Below are 22,565 nucleotides of genomic sequence, written 5' to 3' on the forward strand. Positions count from 1 at the left end.
ACCTGCATCACTGTTTACCCCCGAAATTGTTCTTAGTGAAATGAAGGCATCAGGAATAGAATTCAGGTTCTCTGACACAAATTTGTTTAAGCATTCCACTGAGACTTTTTTTTTTAATTAATTAAAGCTGCCAATAGCTTGTACTTTGTGTCAATATCACTGAATTTTATGCCAAAAAAAAAATTATTAACAGGGCGGAAAGGCCTCTGAAACCGCATTGGAGTCAATCCATATAATCCGTATAATCAAACAAACTTTTCAGAGGCTTATCACACCACATGGCTCTCTACCGTGTGGATCATTTTGCATTTATATTTTCACAAACTTGGTATCATCCACGTGATCTTAGTTTATTTAACACCACATTTGACTCACCTGTGTCGCCCAGAGGAATACCTGTGGTCGAAACCAGTTGGTTTTTTAATTTATCTTTATTAGGCTGGTTTGAATAAAGGCATTTTAATTACCACTTCCCACGCAAGAATGCCTGGAGGTTATTTCTATGTTCATCTGTAGTGTCTTATGTCTCAAAACAATATCTTATCTCATGTTTGTCCACAGTATTCCCTAGGAACTAAAGTTCTCCTTTCCAAACTGATCCCAGCCCAGCACTTGCCTAGAGAGAACCTTAATGGGGCTCTGTAAAGTTCCTTAATACCCGCACCTACTGCAGGAACTGTCGCCACTTGATTTATTTACTTTCATGCCTTCAATTAAGTCTGGTCTCCGCTTCAGTCGGCGTCACAGTCTCTGCTCTGTGTTCCCTAACACACTTGACTCAGCCCATCAACCCTGCACAGCATCACGCACAAGTTTATACAGTCCTCTTGATTTATGTTTGGGCTTTTTTCAGTGGACCAAAAATTCTGGAAATTACACTAAAGGGTCCCTCTGCTCCGGTCTGGCTGGTAAACCTCATTAAAATGTTATTTGGAAGGTGGGAGAGGGGCGGGCAAGGAGAAACATTAGCGGTTCCGCTTCACCAGAACCATAAAGTCAAGTCAATCAGCGTTTTGACGTGGCAGACCACCAACTGTATATTATTTCCACCAGCCACAATATGTATAAATATGGCATTCGTATAATGCAGTAAGTGCATGGAGGTTGTGGTAATAATACCTGACTCTAAATCTGGTCGAGGGTGAAGTAGTCCTGAGTGGAAGCAGCTGTCAGGGAGAGAAGATTCATGGTAGACGGACTGAGATCAAACTTTTCCACCTTCCCGTTGGTATTCACTCTTTTTCTGCTTTGCCATCATCAAAGTGGACTAAGAGTGTGCGTTGATGCTGATTGTATCTGTTCCAGTGATTTAGTGTGGAGTCATTCCTCATTCAGACTAGCTGATGTTACGTGTAGCACATCCATCTCTGCAAACGTTATCCACAGCTCAATGTGTGTGCCGGTGTCTTCAATTTTCTATATGTGGGCCTCCTCTAGTAGTGTAGGCTCTTGTCCAGTAAAGAAGAAAAATATTCTTTCAGCAAATACTCATGGTGATGTGTACAAACGTTTCCAAAGCACTTTGCTTTCCACTCTTGAAATCATCCAGTTGAGAGTAAATGACAACACCGACTTTTGGGAAAATTGGCTTGCTGGTTATCGTTTGACAACAAGAGAAACACCAGAATTATCTCTCTCTCTCCAAGGCATCTAGCATTGTCTAAAGGAATAAAATGGACCTTTTACTAGCCCAGAGCTGGTGCTGATTGACCAGCGGGCCAAATTCCTGCTTGTTATGTTGCTCAGCCCCTCAAGAAATAATTGTTTTGCAAGCGAACGGCTTGAGATGGCTTATTTCTTGAGCAATGTTCTATTTTATGTGTAATGTTTACCAAGCAGCTGTCGCAGGTCCAGCTTCAGTTGATTATCTGGCATTGAGCGGTGCTGCTGAAGCCATTTTACTGACCACAAGTCCAAACCCAGTGCAACTTTGTAATTGTATCCTCAAAAGTTATTTTGGTGTTAACACACACACACAGTAGCTTGATGGGTAAAATGCATGGCATGCAACAGCATCATCCAGGGTTCGAATCCAGCCTGGAACCTTTGACACATCACACATCTTTTCTGTCACAATGTTCCCTGTTTCACTATCCCCTGGTGATCAAATGATTGCAAAAATAGCAGTGAAAGAATTCAAAAACATCAATTCGTGCCAAGTCAGGGTTCCAACGCGTCCTGGAAAACCAGGACATTTATAGATTGGGTTCCACTAATGGAAAACACCTTTAAAATTTAAAAAGTGAAATCCTGATGCCCTGAAATTCGTTTTCCTGACATTACGGACTGACGTTTTCCTCAGTTAACATTGCCTATTTTTAGCCACTGACGCACCGTTTCAGCGCCCAATCAAAGCTGCCTGTCATGTTTTGGCGTACTGCAGTGTCGCATGTATGGAAGGCCACAGAGGTCAAAAACAAAAAGGCGAAACTGACCCTTTAATCAACAGTGTTTGCACACAAACATATTGTTAGCATGCTGCTGACTCATTCATTTGTTTACATTTTACACAATGTTTTTGTGATTTCAGCTATTTGACCGCTTTGTCTGCTTTGAATCGTTCTTAGATGACCTGCGAGCAAGAGCTAGCATGTACGTAATTAACTGAATGTGTTGTTGAAAAATCCTGGAAAAAAGGAAAGAGGAACACTTGCAAGTGTGTTGCGCGAGTTCCAGAAAGATGCTTTCACTCTGATACTCAAATCTGATGTTTATTTTTTTGATGAAACACTTTCTGGCACCCAGCTCCGTAGTAGCTCTGGAATTATCTCAATATCACATCATCTATTTGTGCAGTGAAATCACCCAGAAATACGAGGTGCAGTGCCAGCATGAGAGAGTAGCTGACCCAGGTCTGGGTGCCACATGTACTCCTGCTGTTTAATGGATGTATTAGTAGGTGATGAACTGACAGGGATGAGTATGTGCAAGTCGTTGGCAGATTGTGTGTGTGTGTATGTGTGTGTGTGTGTGAGGGGGGGTAGCTGACTGGCAGAGGTTTAATTACTCTCATGGTTGGCACTCCTTGCCCTGAGGAGTCTGTCTCTATCGCTTCATCTTCCTCATTTAACAGCAAGCCAAGCCAAGCGCTGAAGACGCAAAAATGGACCCTCAGGTCACACACATTATGTGCATGCATGTGCATGCGCATGTGTGTGTGTTTGTGTGTGTGTGCGTACGTGCGTGAACAGACTGTTTTTCAGAGGCCCCTTCGAGCAGGAAGGATTATCTTTGGGAAAGGTTGAGTGTTTGAAACCTGATGAGAGAAAGATCTCAGCGCTGCCCTGCCCCACAGCAGCATCGCAGCACCTCCACTGACTGACAGACCTTTTCTCAAGCAACCCTAAGATCCCACGCCAGCACACACACACCTAATCGTTTAGCTAAAGCCCTGCTAATCTTGGCCCAAACACACGCTTTGAAAGCCTGATCATAGGGTAGTGTGAGGAAGTGACAGTGGCCGCTGCGCCGGCTGATGTCATGGCGGCCAGTCGTAGGTGTTGAAAGTTGAAAGCAGAGGTGTGTGTGTGAAATCGCAGCCGTGCCTTTAAACACACAGATATGTCTCTCAGTGTCGCCCAAAATCAGATTCCTCCAGGTTGAGAGAATGGGTTGCTGATGGCACAGGTTGGATTATGTCATTACCTTGGATGCCAACTAGACACTGAGTAATGATGTTTGCAGCGTATTGCTTTATTTATGTTCAATCTTGCCTTCTACAAGTGTTCAATCCGCTGAGTGCCGTTTCTCTGTGTTTGTAGATGTTTGCAGTGCTCTTGTGTTTTTCTCCCAGTTGTCCTCTGTTTCATTTAGTTACAGTGGTTATGATGTATTAGATGTACTGATGTTTTGCACATTTTCCTGTGGTACATTAGTACCCAATATAGTTATTTGGGACTTTTTTGGGGTTTAAAATCTATGCTGGAATCCATCCAGTCAGAGCAGCAAACAAAAAGCTGCCTCCAGAACGTTCTCGGGCTGTGGTGCTGGGTGTAAGGCCACTTAGTTATCTTCAAGGAGAAAGTGAAAATACCCCCTTAGACACTGAGACACAGTCTGCATCTTTATTTGTCAGTGTTTCGGTCCTCTGAACTTTCTCAAAAATCCATCCAGTGACAGAAAAATCTTGTCTGCAAAAGCGCTTCACTCTCTTGGGCGCCGCTGTCTCACTGACAAACCCGCCATAAATTATTTATTCCTCATCTTTAAGTCACATTGTGAATTTTTGGAATATGTTCAAAATTGCTTGCTTTTTAGAAAGTCTCCTACCAGTCTCTTCTATTCCTCCTGTAATTGTAGGGTGTGGTTTGCACTCAGCTAGCACGGTGCACTGTATATGGCTTGCTTGAGTTGTAGAACAAGTAATATGTCTGGATTTGATTGTAAAAAAAAAAAAAAAACTGTTTGACTTCCTGAACTTGGTGACTTGCAGTAGCACAGCCAGTGTAAGAGATTAAATTGGATATGAGGGTAAACACTGATGTCTGGTCATTTGCCTTTTAACTCAAGTCATGACAGATCTGGTGACTGCGGCAACTGTGGCATGTTGGTAGTATTGTCTCCATGCTTATCAAAGCATTTGAGACTCCTCCCATTGGGACAGAACAATCACTTAAAATCAGCATCCTGTTTGGACATGACAGAATGAACTTATGATCTCATGCTATTTTTCCACCTAAGTCGCATCTCATTTGCTGAACCCTCGAGTTGGTGTGTTACATTTATTGACCAATAAAAGAACACCAGTGTTTTTGATAGATTGGACCATGCTATAGGCCCTCAAAATCTCACATAAAAGCTGCATTTACAAAGTGCTTTATAGAAAACAAAGACAACAAAGTCAACTCCATTAATGAAATAAAGGAAGGAATGAGATGGTTTTTCATAAAAGCAGCAGCCAAACACTATTAAAATAACTACATAAAGGCGAGTCTGTAAAAGCATATTTATTGTAAAAGATAATACCTGTTTAGTTCTCCAAAGTTCCTCAGGCACTTTATTTCAAACTGTAGAGGCCCCGGTGGCACAGGTCCAATCACTTTTAGTCCCAAGTCATACAGAGGATCTCACATAAAAGTCTTTTTATCACTCTCTTAGAAAAACATATTGAAATACCAAAGCATTTTTTCATACTTCTTTATTAATGCATACATTATGTACAGTAATAAGTTATATATACACTTACACTTTGGTTCCATTGAATAGTTTGCTTCCACTGTGTGTTTCTACATGTACTACTGTTATGTGCTACTGAGGTAAGTAATCCATGACTGGCTACTGTATATCATTTAATCATCAGCATAATATGTCTGGCAAGACTTTGCCTGTCTGAAAACAGGGTTAGTCAGTTCATTTAATTTCACTTCAGTCAATTTACCAATTTGACTTGACACCGCAAAAATGATTGAGTCTTGTTAAGGCCCGAAATGAACTGGATTTGGAATGGATTGATAAAGACAACCCTGCTCTGAAGAGGCAGTATACTAAACCACTGAGCCCTGTATTTCCATTGAAAAGAGATTCAAAACAATTTTGAAAAATACATGCTTAATAACATGCAAATTAATTCATTTACACTACCGGAGTCCAGCCCCTATGCAAGCAATGCAAAATATGAACAAAATAACATTAGAAAGGAGAATCTGGCAGGAGGGGATGTGTTTGATACTGTGCAGAACAGTCATGGGACATTTCGCTGACAGCATCAGACATCAGATAAAAGTAAATCAAGTCCAATTCCCAAGAAATGAGATCAAAGCGAGTCTTAGCATCACTTCCTAAATATGAACTTTGGAGCTTAAAGTTGTCTTGAAGCTTAACAGCTAGACTGTTAACCAAAACCCTATTACCAAAAGTATCTTATCACCACAAGATCATCCGCATCCATCGGCTTACCATGGAGCTAAGATGACTGTAATAATGTGGAGGTTTTCAGAAACTTTGCCTGGCGCTTATCAGAGCCTGCTCCTCATCTCCATACCTACAATACTAAACCAGCTTCAGCTGCTTTTCAAAACTGGACAACCCACAGAAATACATATTGTTCTCATTTGCCATATTTCCCATAGGGGAGCTTAAATCCTGTCTGAGCATGACTTAGACGACCACAAATCCAGGGCCTGAGTAAGATCAGACATTATATGAAGACCGTAGCGTGGCTTCCACCACGACTGGCTGCATTCTTGCACTGTTCACACCACAGCAACCCCGTGGGCAGTTATAGTCATTCCTCCATCATGGCCTCTCTTTTTTTTTAATATAGGGTTTTATGGCTTTTCCACTGGGCTTTCAGTGGTTAAGTGGCCCTAAATGCTTAATTAGGTGCTGGAAATCACAGGCACTTTGCACCCGCTCTGTAAACCACAACACTTCAGCCTATTAGGGGCCTGGACTGCCACACGCCAAATAATTAGGGCTGGCGGCAGTGCTAGACCGCAGCATTGGGGTAAAAGGGGAGTAGTGGGGTTGGAAGAATTACGAGGGGGTCATAGACTGGGTCACTGCTGGGGAAACAGACGTACCAAGAGTGGAGTTTGGCCTGTGTGAGTGTTGGTGTGCGGGAAGTAGATTTGCAGTCATGTCAAATGGGAATAACCATCGCAATGAGCAACAATTTGGAAATGTTCATGTTCAAAATGGTGTTCAAACAAAAACATTTTAGAAGTCATCAAGACACCATGATTGATGTTCTGTAGAGTCAGTCGCTGCTGATCAGTTTTTTACCATTTTAGTCTGAGGTTGCACTTCAGCCTAAACTTTTAAAATTTTAACAGATTTTAAAAGACTGTATTACACTAATTGACTGGACCGAACTGCTCACGCCAAACTCACACATAAGACATAAACATAAGATCTGCTGTTACTACAATGTATAGATGGCTCTTAATTTTAATTGGCTGTTGACAGGATCTATCATATCTGTCACTGATGAGTTTACACTTCCGTCCAAATACCAGTTGTGAAAATCAAACATGTTTGATATAATTATAGCAGCTCTGACCTGCCCAGACGAGTCTGTACCCCCTCAAACATGACTCGATTCTCTGTGCCAACTGGCCACCCCGACTGGACCAGCAGCCTGCAGACTTGTGCTGACTAGCCCTAACTCGGCTTGATTATGGATCAGGCCTATAACTGGGGGAAAAGTTGTGTAGTGTAACCTCAGCCTAACACACACGCGCAGTGATGAAACATTTGACTTCATGTTTTACAGCAAACCAAACATTGTAAAATCATTCACAAATAAACAATCCGGCACTCTCTTGCCATTTAAGGCATGTGATCATATTCATTCGTTTCTTACAAGATGAAAATTGTTAATTTTGTTCTTTCTATTTGAAATTAAACTCTTCACACTTGGCTTTAAGTATTTCATTGTTTGATAAGATCACTACTCAGGAAATTCGTAAAACCAGAAATTTCCAAGTAGTGAAAGCGGGGGTGAAAGATAGTTTCAAGAAGGAAGCTTGTATCCAGCTTGTGCCTTTCCCATGTGACATGAATAAAGCATAAGGCACAATCTTGAACGTTAACTGTCATCAAACCAAGTCTTTTTCTTTTCAGACACCACCGTCTAGTGACAGCAGTGGTGATGAACCAGAGGGTTTACGTCCAAAGCAGAGAGAACGTGTTCCTCATGCTTCCCATTAATGCCTGGTATACCCTTAAGCAAGGCACTTAACCGCTACTGCCGAAGAGGAGCTGCTTAGAGGTCATGTCCATTGACGCACTAATTTGATATGCCTCCTATAGATTTTCAGTTGAGTACTGCATATTAAATTCTGTATCAAAGTGTTGAAATTATACACTGTAAAATCTTTAACTGTGGCGTCCAGCGCATTGTTCATTCACCTTTTTTCTCTCAGACACCCTTGGAAGAGAGGAAGATGGAAATCTAAGATTGCAGAATGCAGTTCAGATTATTTTCTTTTTGACAACACAATAATAAGAGCTACAAAATAATCTGAATCCGAGGTCTGAGGTCTTTCTCACACTCCTTAGCAACTGAGAAAGTGAAAGCTAAAACCGTAGAAGGTGGTTCAGACGATTTTCTTCTTGACAGAGAGAGAACATAGAGGGAAAGACGGGGCGAGGCTTGGGGAGGTCCACTGACATTCTTCATGTGATGGGGGTAAGGTGTATGTATATATATGTGCTGTCCGCCTCTTCAGCATGATATTTGTCCCTACACATACTGTGTCCAAGTCTCTACTACGCTAAATTCAGACGCTGGCGCAGCGTGGGGATGGGCAGGGGGGTGGGGATGGGCAGGTCAGCTGGCTGTGAATGCTGCCGATGCCCTGCCGTCCCACACCGGCCGCCGCCGCCGCCGCCACCATCTCGCTGCAGCCCAGCACGTCCGAGCACAGCGACTCCACGGCGTCCAACCTCTCGATCTGCACCAGGCGGGTCAGGAGGTCGGGGATGCTGTAGCCCGCCGTGCTCACCCTCTCGAAGAGCTGCAGGCCGTCGCTCATGCCGCCGATCTCGTCGCGCTTCAGGCCGAAGCTCTCAGCCAGGTGCCTCCATGTTTTCACCACGGCCGCCTCGCTGCTGTAGGAGGAGCTGAGCATCCGGCTGGCCTTCTCCAGGCAGTCGAAGGGAAGCTCTGTGGGGCTCAGGCCTGGAGAGGAGGAGTCGGAATTACAGCACATTCTTGAGTGGCTTTTTACCATGATTCTCAGGACTTCCTAATTCTGCTGTTTTGCTCAACCTCGTGATGCCGCAGTTCCAATTTGTTTGACCTGTCATCCCACTGCTAATTTTTTCATCTGTCATTTTGAGTCTTATTTGTTTTTGTCAATCTCCAGTGCAGTTTCATATATTTCAGGAATTTTCTTGGAACAAACAACACTATTTTGAAACCAAAATTCTTGGAATGAGCATTGGAGACAAGTGGATTGATCTCAGCCTACTGCAGACATACTTTAATGATTAAATAATTAGTTAAGATGAATATTTGTGCAGCGCAGCTTACCCTCTGCCACACTGCAGGCTCTGGCGTACAGATCCAGGATCTTTTTCCTTCGGCTCTGTAGAATCTATGCAGTCAAAAATAACAGCAACATGTGAGTCCAGATGACGTTCAACTGAGGATCTGTTCATAATCATGTTTTTCACTCAAGATTCCTTCCATCAGTCTCTACATCATACTATATATTATTTCAAAGCTCTTTCTTCTCACCCCTGTGGTTTTGTTGTTGTTGTTGATGGAATTTGCATTGGTGATGTGGTTGGTGTTGGCGATCTGGTTGGCATTGCCGATGTGGTTAGGATTGGGGATGTTATTGGCGGAGCTGGCAGCGATGGCGGGGGTCCCATTGGATGTGCGGTCGCGGGCCAGGAGCCCCAGGGAGAGCAGGCAGAGGTCGGGCTTGTTGCCCAGGTTGAGGAGGCACAGGTTGGGGTTGGGGTTGTTGGTCTCGGCCGATCCCTGCTTGTCCGACGCCGCCTCCTCATCGCTGTCAATGCTGCGGCTCAACAGCTGCTCATTCTCTGATGATGCGTCGTTCTCACTGCTCACACACATACAATTTCAATGATTTCCGTATGTCCGCATATTTGTAGAAATCATAAAAACCCAATGTATATGGATATATGTTCTATAAGTTTCCACCACACAGATCTGCTGCCAATAAGATCTGATGCTGAACAGCAGCTTGTCAAAAGTTTGGCATAACTCCTAGCCAGACCTGCCATTATACACTCAACAGAAATGGTGCTATATAATACCAGGAAATGGTTTCTCTAATAGTGTACCACAATAGAAACCTATTGGTGCCATAAAGAAACCATCTAGACTTTATGAATACAGAATAAAAACAGAAAAAAGCATATCATTGAATTTACATAGATGTATTTAGGCCTACTTTCTGTTCCCAATCAACATGTAATGTCTTTAAAATACAGGTATAGTGTTTCATAAACACTGATGCAGCAGTACATAAAACAGTTGGTAAACTATGACCTCCGGTGGGTGATCATCAGAAGGAACAGTATCCTGATTGCAAATATTGGCTGTACATGGGGAGTCCTGTTCATTGATAATTTATCAGTTATTAATTTAATTCCATATAAGATGCCTTGTGTTTGTCAAACATACAACAAAGGACCGTACTACTACAGTTTGCCCACATTTTATTATTGCAACAAACCATTGGACAAATCTGCTGCGGTGGCTAACAAAGTCATCAACATTCATAAACCACTGAACTGATAATTGGCTGTATAAGCAAATGTTTCCCCAAGGACTGTTTCCCGGAAGAGACCGCCCAATTTCAAGTCATCAAAACACACAAGTGCTGCTGCTTTTCGGAAAACTGAAGTGGACAACTTTATTTGTTTGAAGTCTCTGAAAGTTCATTTTCACTTTGTAGTGGAATGAATGGAAACGAATGGCTGGATAAAAGGTGAAAAAAAAATGACGTGGGAGCTCTAAAATAAAATATGCAGGAACATGAAGTACATCACTGGCATGGTCCTTTAAGAAAGTCACTTTCACATGAAATCACATGTTGTTTCTTTAACTGTTGTTCTATTGTTAACTTACAAATGTTGTTTGTAGGTTGTTGCTAGGATTCCCTGAAATAGCTCTGCCTTTACAACATGATATCTTGCAATATCATTTATTACCTATTCTCTGGATTTTCTCCCAAAAGCACCTTGTTGACTGAGGCTCTCAGAGATGCTCACACAATGCTATTGTTTTCACCGGCCCACGCTCCTTCCCTTCTCACACACACACACACACATGCACACACACACATAAAAGACACACAAAATGGCATTGTTTCCCCGATATCTAACACCCACTTTGGCAGCTAATGCAGTGAGTTAGCACATCCTTTGGCATGCTGCTATACCACACTGTTTACCGCCATTGATGCTGAGGAGCTTCTCTCAGTGTGTGTACGTGGGTGTGTGTGTGTGAGACAGGGAGAGTATGTCATCTATTTTCTCATTTCTCATGTATCAACGTACTCTACGGGCACTGCAAAATTTCAGCACAATGGCACAGTGTGTGCACGCGCAGAACCGTATGCTATCATGTATTTCTGTGTTTCCTCTGCACATTATCCATACCTTCAATAAAGCACCATTGTCTTTGCATGGAGATGTATGCAAAGCGAGGGGCACGTAAATGACTGGAAGTGGGAGAAAGCTGTAATGCTTTTGTTTTCCGCTGGGACGTGTTTTTACCTGGTGGTGTTTTTTTTTTTTTTTTTTTGGTGTGAATAAATGCCCCCACCCGCCCTGACAGCTACCCTCTTCTTCTGTGTGTCTCTCAGTGTTTTGTGGGCTGCAGGGCTCATCCGTGCTACCTCATCATCCTGCCTCCCTCCCTTTCCAAAGCCACATAATGACTCTCTGCTTCATAAAAAACAACAACCCTCAAGTCAACCCTCACTTGCTTTCTACATGCCATGCCCACACAAAGGAGGGGGCATACATACACACATATACATAGACACACCAATAAAAAAGGCCAGCAGCAACAATCCTACTACTGCAGTGACTTGTTCTGTGGTGGCTTAATTACGGGCAGATGCTGAAAAAAAATGATAAAAGCTTCTTTCTGTCGTCTGGGGCCCCTGTGACGCCACACACACGCACACACACACACACACACACACACACACACACATTAACTCTCTCTCTATCTCAAGAATCACACAATGGTGCATACATGCTGCATACATCACCAGCACATGCATACTTGCTCCACATAACACACATAAGAATCAAATATGAGCTGGTATACAAAAAAAAAAAAAAGATCATGTTCTTGTCTGTGACAAATTACCCCCATTTTGGTTGGAACAGCAGAGAGTGCAAAAGCTGCCAATTATGAGTTTTGTGAGGAAAAAATAACATTTTTGGAAGAAACCTTTGCAACCACTCTGGGCTCATTCACTGAAAGAATAATTATAAAAAGATGTAAACTGGATGTAGAGACAATATTGTACTAAAACATTTCCTATTAAATTAAAGTTGTAAGAAAGAGAGGGTCAGGCACTACGACTAGCTCACTACATCACAGACATCATTGTATTGTCAGAGCTTCAGCAGCAATATATTATTATGGTTATCATTTTAGATGTGAAAAGGCCACTCGCTGTACTACACATGCTGTCATATGGGAACCTCCAAACTACAATTTTAGAGATACAGCAGTAATAATATGAAAAAAAAAAAAAAACAACTCACTGCACTGCTCACCATTTTGAACATGTCACTATTCTCACGGCTTGATAATTATTTATCCTTTCTCATTACCTTCATCACATCTGCCCCCACTAATAAAATCTTGTCCAAACAGTGTTTTAATAAAAATCAATAAAGCACCACAGCTTTCATCAGGAATCTCCCAGCCCTGTTGTGCTCCTCATGTTTTGAAAGCTCATTTCCCATCTAATGTCATTATATACTTCATATCTGTTTTTTTTTTTTAATGTAATGTTTAACTCGCTTTTTGGGTTATGAACAGTGATTCAATTATGGGTAAACACTCCCACCAAGTCAGTTAGTTATATGGGGACCTATTAAGGGGATAAAAAAAAATACATATTAATGCTTTTCTTAAAGTACGACTGAATTTTGCTGTGCTTTTTGATGATCACCAACTGGACCTCATAGTTTTGCTTGCAGTTTTATTTCACCAGTCTTCTTTACTGGTTATAAAACACCGTCCATATTTGCTAGACATCTTATTGATTAGTAACAAAATACAGACCTATACAGGACACAAGCAAAGCATTTATACACAAAGTAAAGCTCACATTAAGTCACACTTTACTCTTTCATGCTGCTTTTCTGTATAGAAAAGTGAGCTGTCTCTGAAGTTGGCCATGAACTACGGAGAGGCATCAGTCTGCCTGCGGTCGTCCCGTGTCAGCCTGGAGAATAAGCAGGGTGCCACTCGTGTAGCGCATCATGGAAATGTTTTCAGTGAATCATAAACACCTCTCACCTTTTAACCGCCTTCTGAGGGGGAGCTTTGAGTTTGTCGAACTCGTCTTTCTCTGAGTAGATCACCACATTATCTGGGAGAAAAGAGGCAGAAAAGTTTCCAACAATTTTTTTTTAGGAATTTAGAAAGCCCAGAGTGAGAAAAGAAGACATTGATCATAAAGTTTAACTACAGAAACATCTCAAAGGCGATAACGCCTAAAAAATCTGGCTGTTTGAAGTTTTCTTGCAAAAACATCACACAACTCAGAGCACGATTTAAAGTGATGGTTTAAAAAAATGTGCATTTATTTATTTATTTTGTTACTGTCATCATTGGGTGTAGAAATCATCACGAAACTGAGAATCTGACGTTCTGTCTGGGTAGAAAGAGGCATGTCGGCTGTTTTTCTCCTGATTCAAACGAGTGTTTTTGCTGGAGAATAGAAAGTTACTTTCACATGTAAGAGTGGAGCGATCCAATCAGATAATGACCTCAGTTTTTATTCCTTCCACCCCCGTTTGATTGACTCTTCAGCTGGTCCTAATATCCTGTGCCAGCACACTCACCTCAACAAACTATAGTAACAGTAGCCTCACTGTTAGATGGTTAGTATGGCACCCTGCATTTTATGTCAAAAGACAAGAGGAGGTGAGGGCGAGCAAAGACTTCCCTCTAAATATGGACCATACAAACAGATTTGGAGAAGGAAGGACATTGAAATCAAAAATCAACATAGCGAGATGATCAGAGCAGCAGACGTTTGTTTTTGAATCATCCATTGTAGTGCGCTAATCTCCATATAAACCTAATTGTGGCAAGACTCACTGAGGTGAGGTCTGCAGTAATAACTAAACAAGCAGTGGTGTATTATGAAGCATGGAGAGGCATCTTTTGTGCACCATCTCCGCTGCCTTGCTGCTAGAGGCGAATTGAGGATTTTACGGACTTTATGGAGGACGAATGTTACGGATGGATTTTACAGAGGACTTCAGTGCCTCGCTGACATGTGCTGTCAACATCAGCTAACAAACTAACAATCACCGTTTTCTTTTAAACTAGTTAAATGACCACAACAAACTGGTCAATGTCCATTCCACTGCAGTTGAAATGTAAGTTTTTAGCAAATGAGTTGTACAACAATGAAAACAAATGGGGGAAAATGGGAAAACATTTGCTAACATTTTGTTCCAGCACTAATTCCAACAGTTGGTTGTTTTTACCAGCATTGTGACAATAACATTACTGTGTGGGGAAAGCCCACCCAGCCCCGCTGGAATTGGTCACTGTAGAAAATCCAGCCCGTAAAACTCAGTTTTACTCCAGTTAATGACTTTCAGGAAATCTCACATCTTGGTGGATGATGAAGATAGTACACAAGAACAATTCCACATTATAAAATCCCCACTTTAACTGGGTTTACCATCCCTTTAAGACCTTTTTACCAATGGTTTAGAACTACTCTTTAATTCAGCATATGTATACTCCACCAAGAAGATGTTTACTTCAGTTTGATCTCAGCCCACACTTGGTTTGACCAGTAATCCTCTCTTCATCTGAAATCCAAAATGCTGGTCGCAAGCAGTGAACCAGGTCTGAGCGTTCAAATATCAATGTTGCTTGGTGTGCCAAATTGAAGAGTGGTTTGTAACGGTGAAAGCTTTGAGTTTTGTTGATGAACAGTGTGCTTTCTCTGACAGGCAAGACCAAAAAACTCAAAAAAGCGAATGGAGTTCCGGAGGCTGTGATTTGAAATGTTCTCGGTAAAGGAGCCTTCGACAGAGGAAATGCAGCTGGAACAAGGCGTAAAAACGATTATAATGACCATTAGCCTCAGCTGCACTTACATCATAGATACTGTTAGGGAGAGACAGAGTAATGGATGAGCACCTAAGTGGAACAAAGTCTCTCCCATTTTAGATAACTGCTGTGTATTTGTGGGAGAGAAGCCCATTGCTCCGAGCTCTACCGGAGCTAGCTGTCATTCACCGAGACACTGAGTTAATAAGTCTCTGAGATGAAAGACACAGACACTTGAGTTTCACACACACACACACACACACAACCACCCAAGCACACACATTCATGGTAACCCACAATCAATAGCAATGCAACTGAAAGCTTTACCAATAAATCATGTAATTAATATCTCCGTTTTATTATAACTACTTTATCATGTTATTTTAAGTATTATATGGTTACACTATAAGACTCTCTGTACCACATAGTGTGTTTGTGGCTACAGATAATTGTGTGTGTGTGTGTGTGTGTGTGTGTGTGTGTGTGTGTGTGTGTGTGTGTGTGTGCGCGCGCTCATCCACAACATATATAAATGGTAAGTCAGTCAGTCGAGAAGCTAACTTGAACAAAGCATCACTGTCTGTGTAAAACGGCCATATGTTGCCTAAAGCAATGCATGGCCGCAGCAGTGGAGGCTTCACATTCCATCACGGTGCACTCATCACACTGAAGGCCTGTCAGCCTACACACACACACACACACACACACACACATTAACCTCTTATATGATGATATGATACAGTTTGACTGATTACGTGTTTATTCTGGAGATGATCAATACTGCAGAGGCTGTCGATGGGACGTTCTTAGCTCTAGTTCTGCTGTAGCTCCTAATATATTGATCAGATTCTATACAGGTATATATGAATACACAGCAATATGCATGTAACAGTGTTCTGGGTTTAAATGGAGAGCTTTTGCCTCCCATGATGGGGAATTTAAAGATACTGCATATCAGCACAATATATGTGTGACATAAGCAGCTTCAATCTACATCATGTTTTATTTTCAAAGATCAGTGGTGAAAGTTAGTATACACTTACTCCTGTTACTGTAATTGTAAGTGAGAGTCTTTTTTGTGTACTTTTTGTGTATTTTTTAAAGACAGTCATTTTACTTTAACTTAAGGACTGTTTGCTTAAAGCTGCATGGAAAAGATCACACCTAAGTTATTGTAAAGTAACTCAAAAAGATTTTCTCTGAATACATTTTAAATACTTTTACTTCAGTAGATTCTTACAGCAGTACTTCTACTTTTAAGTAAAATATCTGCAAAGTAACAGTACTTGTACATGAGTAGCAATTTCTCATACTCTCTCCACCACGGTCAAAAACCCATATCAGATGAACCCTAACACACCCAGGCCTGTTTGCAGACAGATGTATTGTGTTGTTCTAATGGTGAAGGCCTGTCCACACACAGGATGTGGGCTTCCCTGGAACATTCAACAAATAATCCAAAATAACATCAAGTCAATCATACAGTCAATGTGAGCCTTACAAAACATATTGGGGCTGACTCAGATTCCACCAGTGTTACAGCAGTCACCACTGGGTCATATTTAACCATGTGTCGAGGGGAATTGAAGGCAACTGTTTGATACGCTGTTGAAAGCATTTGGAGACATTTAATAGTGGTTAACGGCGAGACTGCAGGAAACAAAATGCTTAGCTTGTCGCTGTAATTGGATAGCCTTTTTTTTTTGTATTTTTTTAGATTATGTTTTGACCTAAATATTGCACTGAGTTTAAACTGTATCCGCTTCAGCCACCCTCTGCGCTAGAAACTATCAAATTTACAAGTGGTGAGCCAGATAAACAAGGAAAGTCATCACATCCAAAGCCATTTACCGATGTGAAAATACTTTGTTTTTGCACTGTAGTTATTTCCATCAACCTGAACCTGTTCAAACTCACTATGTATTTACTCAAGTAAATCTGAAGCGAAATTTTTATTTATGTATGTATTTATTTTTTTATTTTTTCACACCTGTAGTTCTTCTACACGGCTACTGTAACTGTACTGCTACCTGACCAGGACATTTTGGTGTTGTAGCCCTGGTTTTATTGGTAGAAAAATAGCTTTTCAAGTACTGCCCTCTTCAGTGAAGAAAACCTGGGGCCAGATGTATAAAACTGTGTGTCGATTCATGACTCAAACTGTGTGTATGCACAAAGCCAGAAACATGCATATGCATTCTTTTCGTCACATTTATAAAACCATGTCTACTTATTGTTCTGTTTTATAAAACTCTGTCACTGAGGAACTGGACGTATGTGCACGAGCACCTTTTCCACTGCCACAATTAATTATAAATATATGAAGGCAGAACCAGCTATTTTCATAGCAATATCATTAATAAATGTGCCTTTGATTGGCATTTTTATAAATCTCTGTGTAAATGTCAAAAAAGACAGCTATCAGTGCAAACAAACAATATTTTACCAAAGGATCCCGTCTTTCATCTTATGTTCCATCTCCCCCTTCTCACCGTGCATTCTGTTTTTCATAAACGCCAGTTTATGTGTGGGAAATGGTGTATGCATGATTTTTGTGCATACATATTGTCTATACATCTGGCCCCTGGTCGCTGATGCTGCCATTTCCAGTGCTAAACTCATGCTAGAGCTCCAGCATAGTTTTAACTGCCAGACACTCCCAGATGTGCAGCTAGAATACAGATTGGGATTGGAGTTTCTACGCAGCAAACAAGAACTCATTAAGCAGTGTTGATGCTGTGTGTGGGTTGATTACCCAGTGTGTGTGTGTGTGTGTGTGTGTGTGTGTGTGTGTGTGTGTGTGCTCACCAGGGACATCTTTCTTGTCTTCCTGTTTGTTGGTCTGGGCCTCCACTGCCTTCACCACTTGTCCGGAGCAACACGCTGTGCAGCCACAGAGACAAAGAATATCATTAAACACACACAAAAACTCAAAGTTTACATAACCCGTGTGTGTGTGTGTGTGTGTGTGTGTGTGAGAGAGAGAGAGAGAGACTCACCCTGGCCACTTGGCTTGGCCTTCAAGATGTAGAACATGATGATGAGTACAATGGCGATGGCCATGATGAAGATGGTTGACATGGCAATGATGAGAGCCGTCGCTAGGTGACCCTGCCCTGTGGCATCTGAAACATGGAGGCAGTGATGTAGGATGGATGGTTTTGTGTGTGTGTGTGTGTGTGTGTGTGTAAATGTCTAGACCAATGAAAGAATAAAGATGAAGAAATTGTAGGTAGAGTAGATGGAGATGGGAGACAGATGAGGTCTGTGTGTATATTTATGAGAGAGAGTGTGTGTGTGTGTGTGTGTGTGTGTGTGTGTGTGTGTGTATACCTTTCTCTGGATGAGGGAATACAGTGGTGCTGCCAGGGTCACTTGAAGCTTTCCCTGATGCCACGGTATTGGTCCGCATGCCTGCAAGACACACACACACACACACACACACATTCACTCCCTGTTAATGTCTTTGTCAAAATTAATGTTTTGTTGTTTCATCCCATCAGTCATCTGTCCATCACACGTGATTTTTCTGCATGGCAGCATTTTCGGTGTTACCCTGATTGGTCAAAGAAGGAGCGTCACACCTGGAGGTCAAAACAAGGTGACAGTTGTAAAGTAACAAAGTAAAAATACTGCCAACTAAACAACTAAAATCTTACAAATGTGAGGTGCTTTGACACATTTGGCAAACAGGCAGCATTGTAGTCACAGAGTTGGGGCGACTGAAGGTTCCTGCCAACATGTCTGATAGTACACAACAGCTTTTAACAGCGACTGATGTGGGACGGTGAGATGGTGATAGCGGCCGGCCCTTCCAGCGGTGATGCTGCGAGGAAGATGAGCACCTGTGGTCACAACTAAAAAACAGTGTTTGTTTTTGTTGAAGTTAAAGATAAAGGTCTCTTTTGTGCACCAAAAAAAAAAAATAAAGAGATACTGACATTTAGAATTTTTCCACATTGTATATGCATGTGTTAAGATATATTTAATAAATGTTTTTTAAAGCTGGAATTTGATATGTTTATTTGTTAAATGATGCACTAAGTACTATTTAGGGATGTAGAACATCTTAATAAGATGTGTGCACTTTTTTACATTTAATGAGAGCTTGAGAAGAAGAGTTATATATTGTTTGCTTTTTTTATTTTGGAAGTGCATTTTGATTTGCAGCGTCACATAAAGCCTGGAATATTTTTTTTTTTTTTTTTTTATACGGACCTTATGCTGTCGCTACTTTAAGCCTTCTACTCAGTACTCTTATAGGTGACTTTGAATTTTACCAAAATAATAGTCAAGCAAGATACTTTTACTTTTACTCAAGCATAACTGTTGGATACTTTTCACAACACTAATCTCAGTGGTGCAGCACTCAGGATTTTCTATAATGTGACATAACATCAGTTTGCAGTTTGAGTGAAACTGGCGGGGATCCCGACCGTGTGTCCTAAACATTACCTCTGTCAGCCCTCCGCCCGCCACAGTAAACAAACTGTTTATGGGAAGTGTGGATCTGGGGAGACAGCTCTCAGTCCAAACGTCCTTCTCTCTCTCCGCTCTCTTTCAAGCCGTTCCAATCCCTCCCCCTGCCTCCCCCCGCTTTCTCTGTCTGTCTCCCTCTGGCTTGTTGATCAACTGTTTTTCCTCTTTCCTAATGGAGCTGTAAACCCCTGGCAGCTCATAAATCAGCTCCTTTAATCAGTCTTTTATTTCTCTAACTTGATATACTGTAGACCTTTTTGGCACGTGCCCTGGCCGCTTCCATGGCCTCGGTGCTTCATGTCATCACACACACACACACACGTCCCAGCGCCCTGTGGTTCCAGACATCACTGCTCAGGGTGTGTGTTTATGCACTTTGGTTAAGGATATGAGCCCGAACTGGAATTCTGTTTAGTCGATTGCAGTTCCACGTTTTAATCATCGCAGGCTGAGCACACACTACAAAACACATCCAGCCAATAATTCCACAACCCCATCTGCTTCAGGAGGTCCAAACAAACAGAGGATGTGGATTACACACTGTGTAGTGCAGAGTAGCTAAATGCACCAAAACATTTCCTGTCTGTGGTGTGGGAATCATGATACCTGAGTAAACAGGGGTGTAATGGAGGGTAATGCCACCTAAACTCCAATTTACACACGTTTATTATTTTCAGAGATGGTGTTTAAAAGCTTTTAGGCTGACACAGATCTTTAAGGCCAAAATTTATATGATTTACGGATATGGTTTATTGTTTTACAATACAACACCACCACATGTTGTTATTTGTTTTAAAAATGTAAATTACTTATCAAACAGACCTAACAATTCAACTACCATGAGCAGTAGTATGCCTGTGTGAATGAGCAGTAGTATGCATGTGATAACATAGACTGAAAAATAAGCCAAAGTGATACCTCTTCTCTGAATAGACAAGCTAGGCCAGTGTGCTGCTGTTAGTCAGTGAAAATAGAGCGGAGTGGCAACTCTTTGCTTTGTTACACAATCTATGTCAGTGCTCTGCTGTAGCCTGTAAAGTTTCTCTGCCTTTTGGACTCGTACGGTGCCGGTGCAGTTGTTGTAATGTTTTTTCTTGGTGGTGCAGGTGCAGGTGAAACGACTGGAGGGGTTGTGCCACCCAGATTTGCTTCTCTCCATGTAATTTCCCCCAGACATACGTTCATATTCCACACAAAAACAGCATTTCATTAAAATTATGTCAAATTACGAGATGTTCCGTGTTAAAAATAGATTCCAATTTATTTAGCTAATTCCGCGATTCCGTCAGCGATTCTGTGATCGCTGAAATTATATGGCCCTACAATGTTAACATTAACGATAACATTAGGGTAGTTTTCACAGGCTTGAACAAAAAAAATGGATTAAATTTGATCTTGCCTAGGTACTTATCTCTCCCTCTGCGAGCGCGCAACAGTAGAATCAAACAGGTGGGTGATGACTCCGGTGTTCATTTTTCAAAATAAAGTTAATTGCAGTGTAGTGTAACATTTCATGATATTTAAATTATCATTTCAAACTCTGATTATAGTGAGTATATGTGCGCAAATATAGGCTATATATGTGTATGTATATCCATTCATGCAATATACTTTAAATTTTTTAACATCTGAAAAAAAAATCATCATTCGAGGCATGGCGGCTTTTATTTTGCCGTGGCGGTGCGCCACGATCAATTACATGTAGCGGAAACCCTGACTGATATACTGGAAAAAATAAAAACTGCAACCTCAAAAGTCTTTCTATAAAAACTCTGAAGAGCCCTCTCATTTGTTGCAATTAAAAATGGTCAGTCACAATGAAGGAGAAATTGTCATTCTGAAAAAGATTCCTACTGGTTTGAGCATTTAAAAGACCATATCAGTGATTCTGATTTTTTGGCCCCTTTCCTACAGTTTGTCCAAATCTTATATTGCAACAATTTTGCAAGTCAGGAGGTTTCATAACATATAATCAGAATCCCTCAGTTTTCAAATTCGAATTTTTGGTTGAAACACCCACCTTATAATGTTCTACTTCTGCAGCAAAGTCATCATTATTCACAAACCACAGAATTGATAATTGGCTGTGTAAAGCAAATGTTTCCCCGGGGACTATTTTCCAGCAGAGAGACCGTTTCAAGTCAACCATTCACCAAGTCAAAACCCAACAGTGCTGCCGCTTTCAGGAAACCTAATGTGGGCGTAGTGATGGACTACCGGTGTGAAGAAAGTTTGAAAAGTTCTCAAAACTCATTTTCATATCCTAGTGGAATGAATGGAAACCAACGACTGGATGAAAGGTCAGAAAAATGATATCTGAGTTCTAGTTTTTAAAAAGGCTGGCATAAACATAAAGTATATACATGTTGTAGATATTACACTAAACATCCAGAATGACTGGGATTGTCCTTTTTTATTCTTGTAAAAGATCTTTTCAGCGCCATAAAGGTTCAGAGCTATTTAAGCAGGATGCTGCTGAGATGCTTTTTAACAAGGTTACTTTTTGGCATCATATAATCTTTTCTTATGGTTCAATCCTTAAGAACCATGCTACAGTATTACAGAGAAGCCTTTTTGTTAAGTGCATATTTAGGGTAATTGTGCTTGATGGTAAAAAGAAGGGAGAATTTGGCAGCAAAAGCCAATAAACATGCAGAAATAGGACAGAGGAAATTGAGCGATGCCTACAGACTCAGAGCATCTGCCTGCCAAAGAGTAGCATCAGCGCAAGAACTAACACGCTAATCATCTTTCTTTCTCATACCCACTGAAGTTTTAATTATCGCACACACACACAGAGCTCCGCAGGAGCTGGGGTAATTTACAGATTACGTGGCGAGTGTAGGCCTGCCTTCACCCCAAGCAACTAGAACTCCCTGCTTCCAGCGACTTCTTTTTATATTTGGAGGGGCGCGCTATTTTCAGGCTCTCGTTTTTTAAAGGAGTTTAATTAAAATATACCGCTGCCTGCCCTCACAGATGGGAAGAAGAGAATAGTCCTTTTTATGCACATTTACTCTTTCACTGCAAATAAAGACGGCCCATTTTATCTTGTATCCAGACTTACCGGGCTTATTTCAAAACAGTTTCAGCTGGACTAGTTTGCTGCACTGGCACATAGCTTTGCTGGTTTTAAAGGACTCAAGTGCTCAGTGAGATTTGTATATGTACCACATGTAGACTAAAGCTTGATGTAACACAATTGTGATTCAACCTGTAACAAAACATGAAAGCTTTCACATTTTCTGTTGTAGACACTCGGTGTCTGGCAGCTGTTGATGCACATGTTGCTGGTTTGTTTGGAAGAAAGAGAAGAAGAGCACGGTCGTCAGCGTGA

At 41.4% G+C, this 22,565-nt stretch overlaps 1 protein-coding gene across 1 annotated transcript in view; it reads right to left on the reverse strand.

Annotated features, from left to right (window-relative positions):
- Nucleotides 1–7,047: 7,047 nt before the first annotated feature.
- The window catches only part of edar (ectodysplasin A receptor), a 49,037-nt gene continuing 33,519 nt past the window's right edge, over nt 7,048–22,565 (reverse strand). The window contains exons 6-12 of the mRNA XM_030081497.1: nt 18,083–18,163; nt 17,749–17,874; nt 17,558–17,632; nt 12,971–13,043; nt 9,185–9,515; nt 8,978–9,041; nt 7,048–8,623 (exon numbers count right to left, since the gene is read on the reverse strand). Coding sequence (XP_029937357.1) covers nt 8,223–8,623; nt 8,978–9,041; nt 9,185–9,515; nt 12,971–13,043; nt 17,558–17,632; nt 17,749–17,874; nt 18,083–18,163 — 1,151 coding nt within the window. The 3' untranslated portion in view covers nt 7,048–8,222. The remainder of the gene's footprint in view (nt 8,624–8,977; nt 9,042–9,184; nt 9,516–12,970; nt 13,044–17,557; nt 17,633–17,748; nt 17,875–18,082; nt 18,164–22,565) is intronic.

This window comes from Myripristis murdjan, chromosome 21 (genome assembly GCF_902150065.1).
Source record: "Myripristis murdjan chromosome 21, fMyrMur1.1, whole genome shotgun sequence".
Taxonomy (NCBI): Eukaryota; Metazoa; Chordata; class Actinopteri; order Holocentriformes; family Holocentridae; genus Myripristis; species Myripristis murdjan.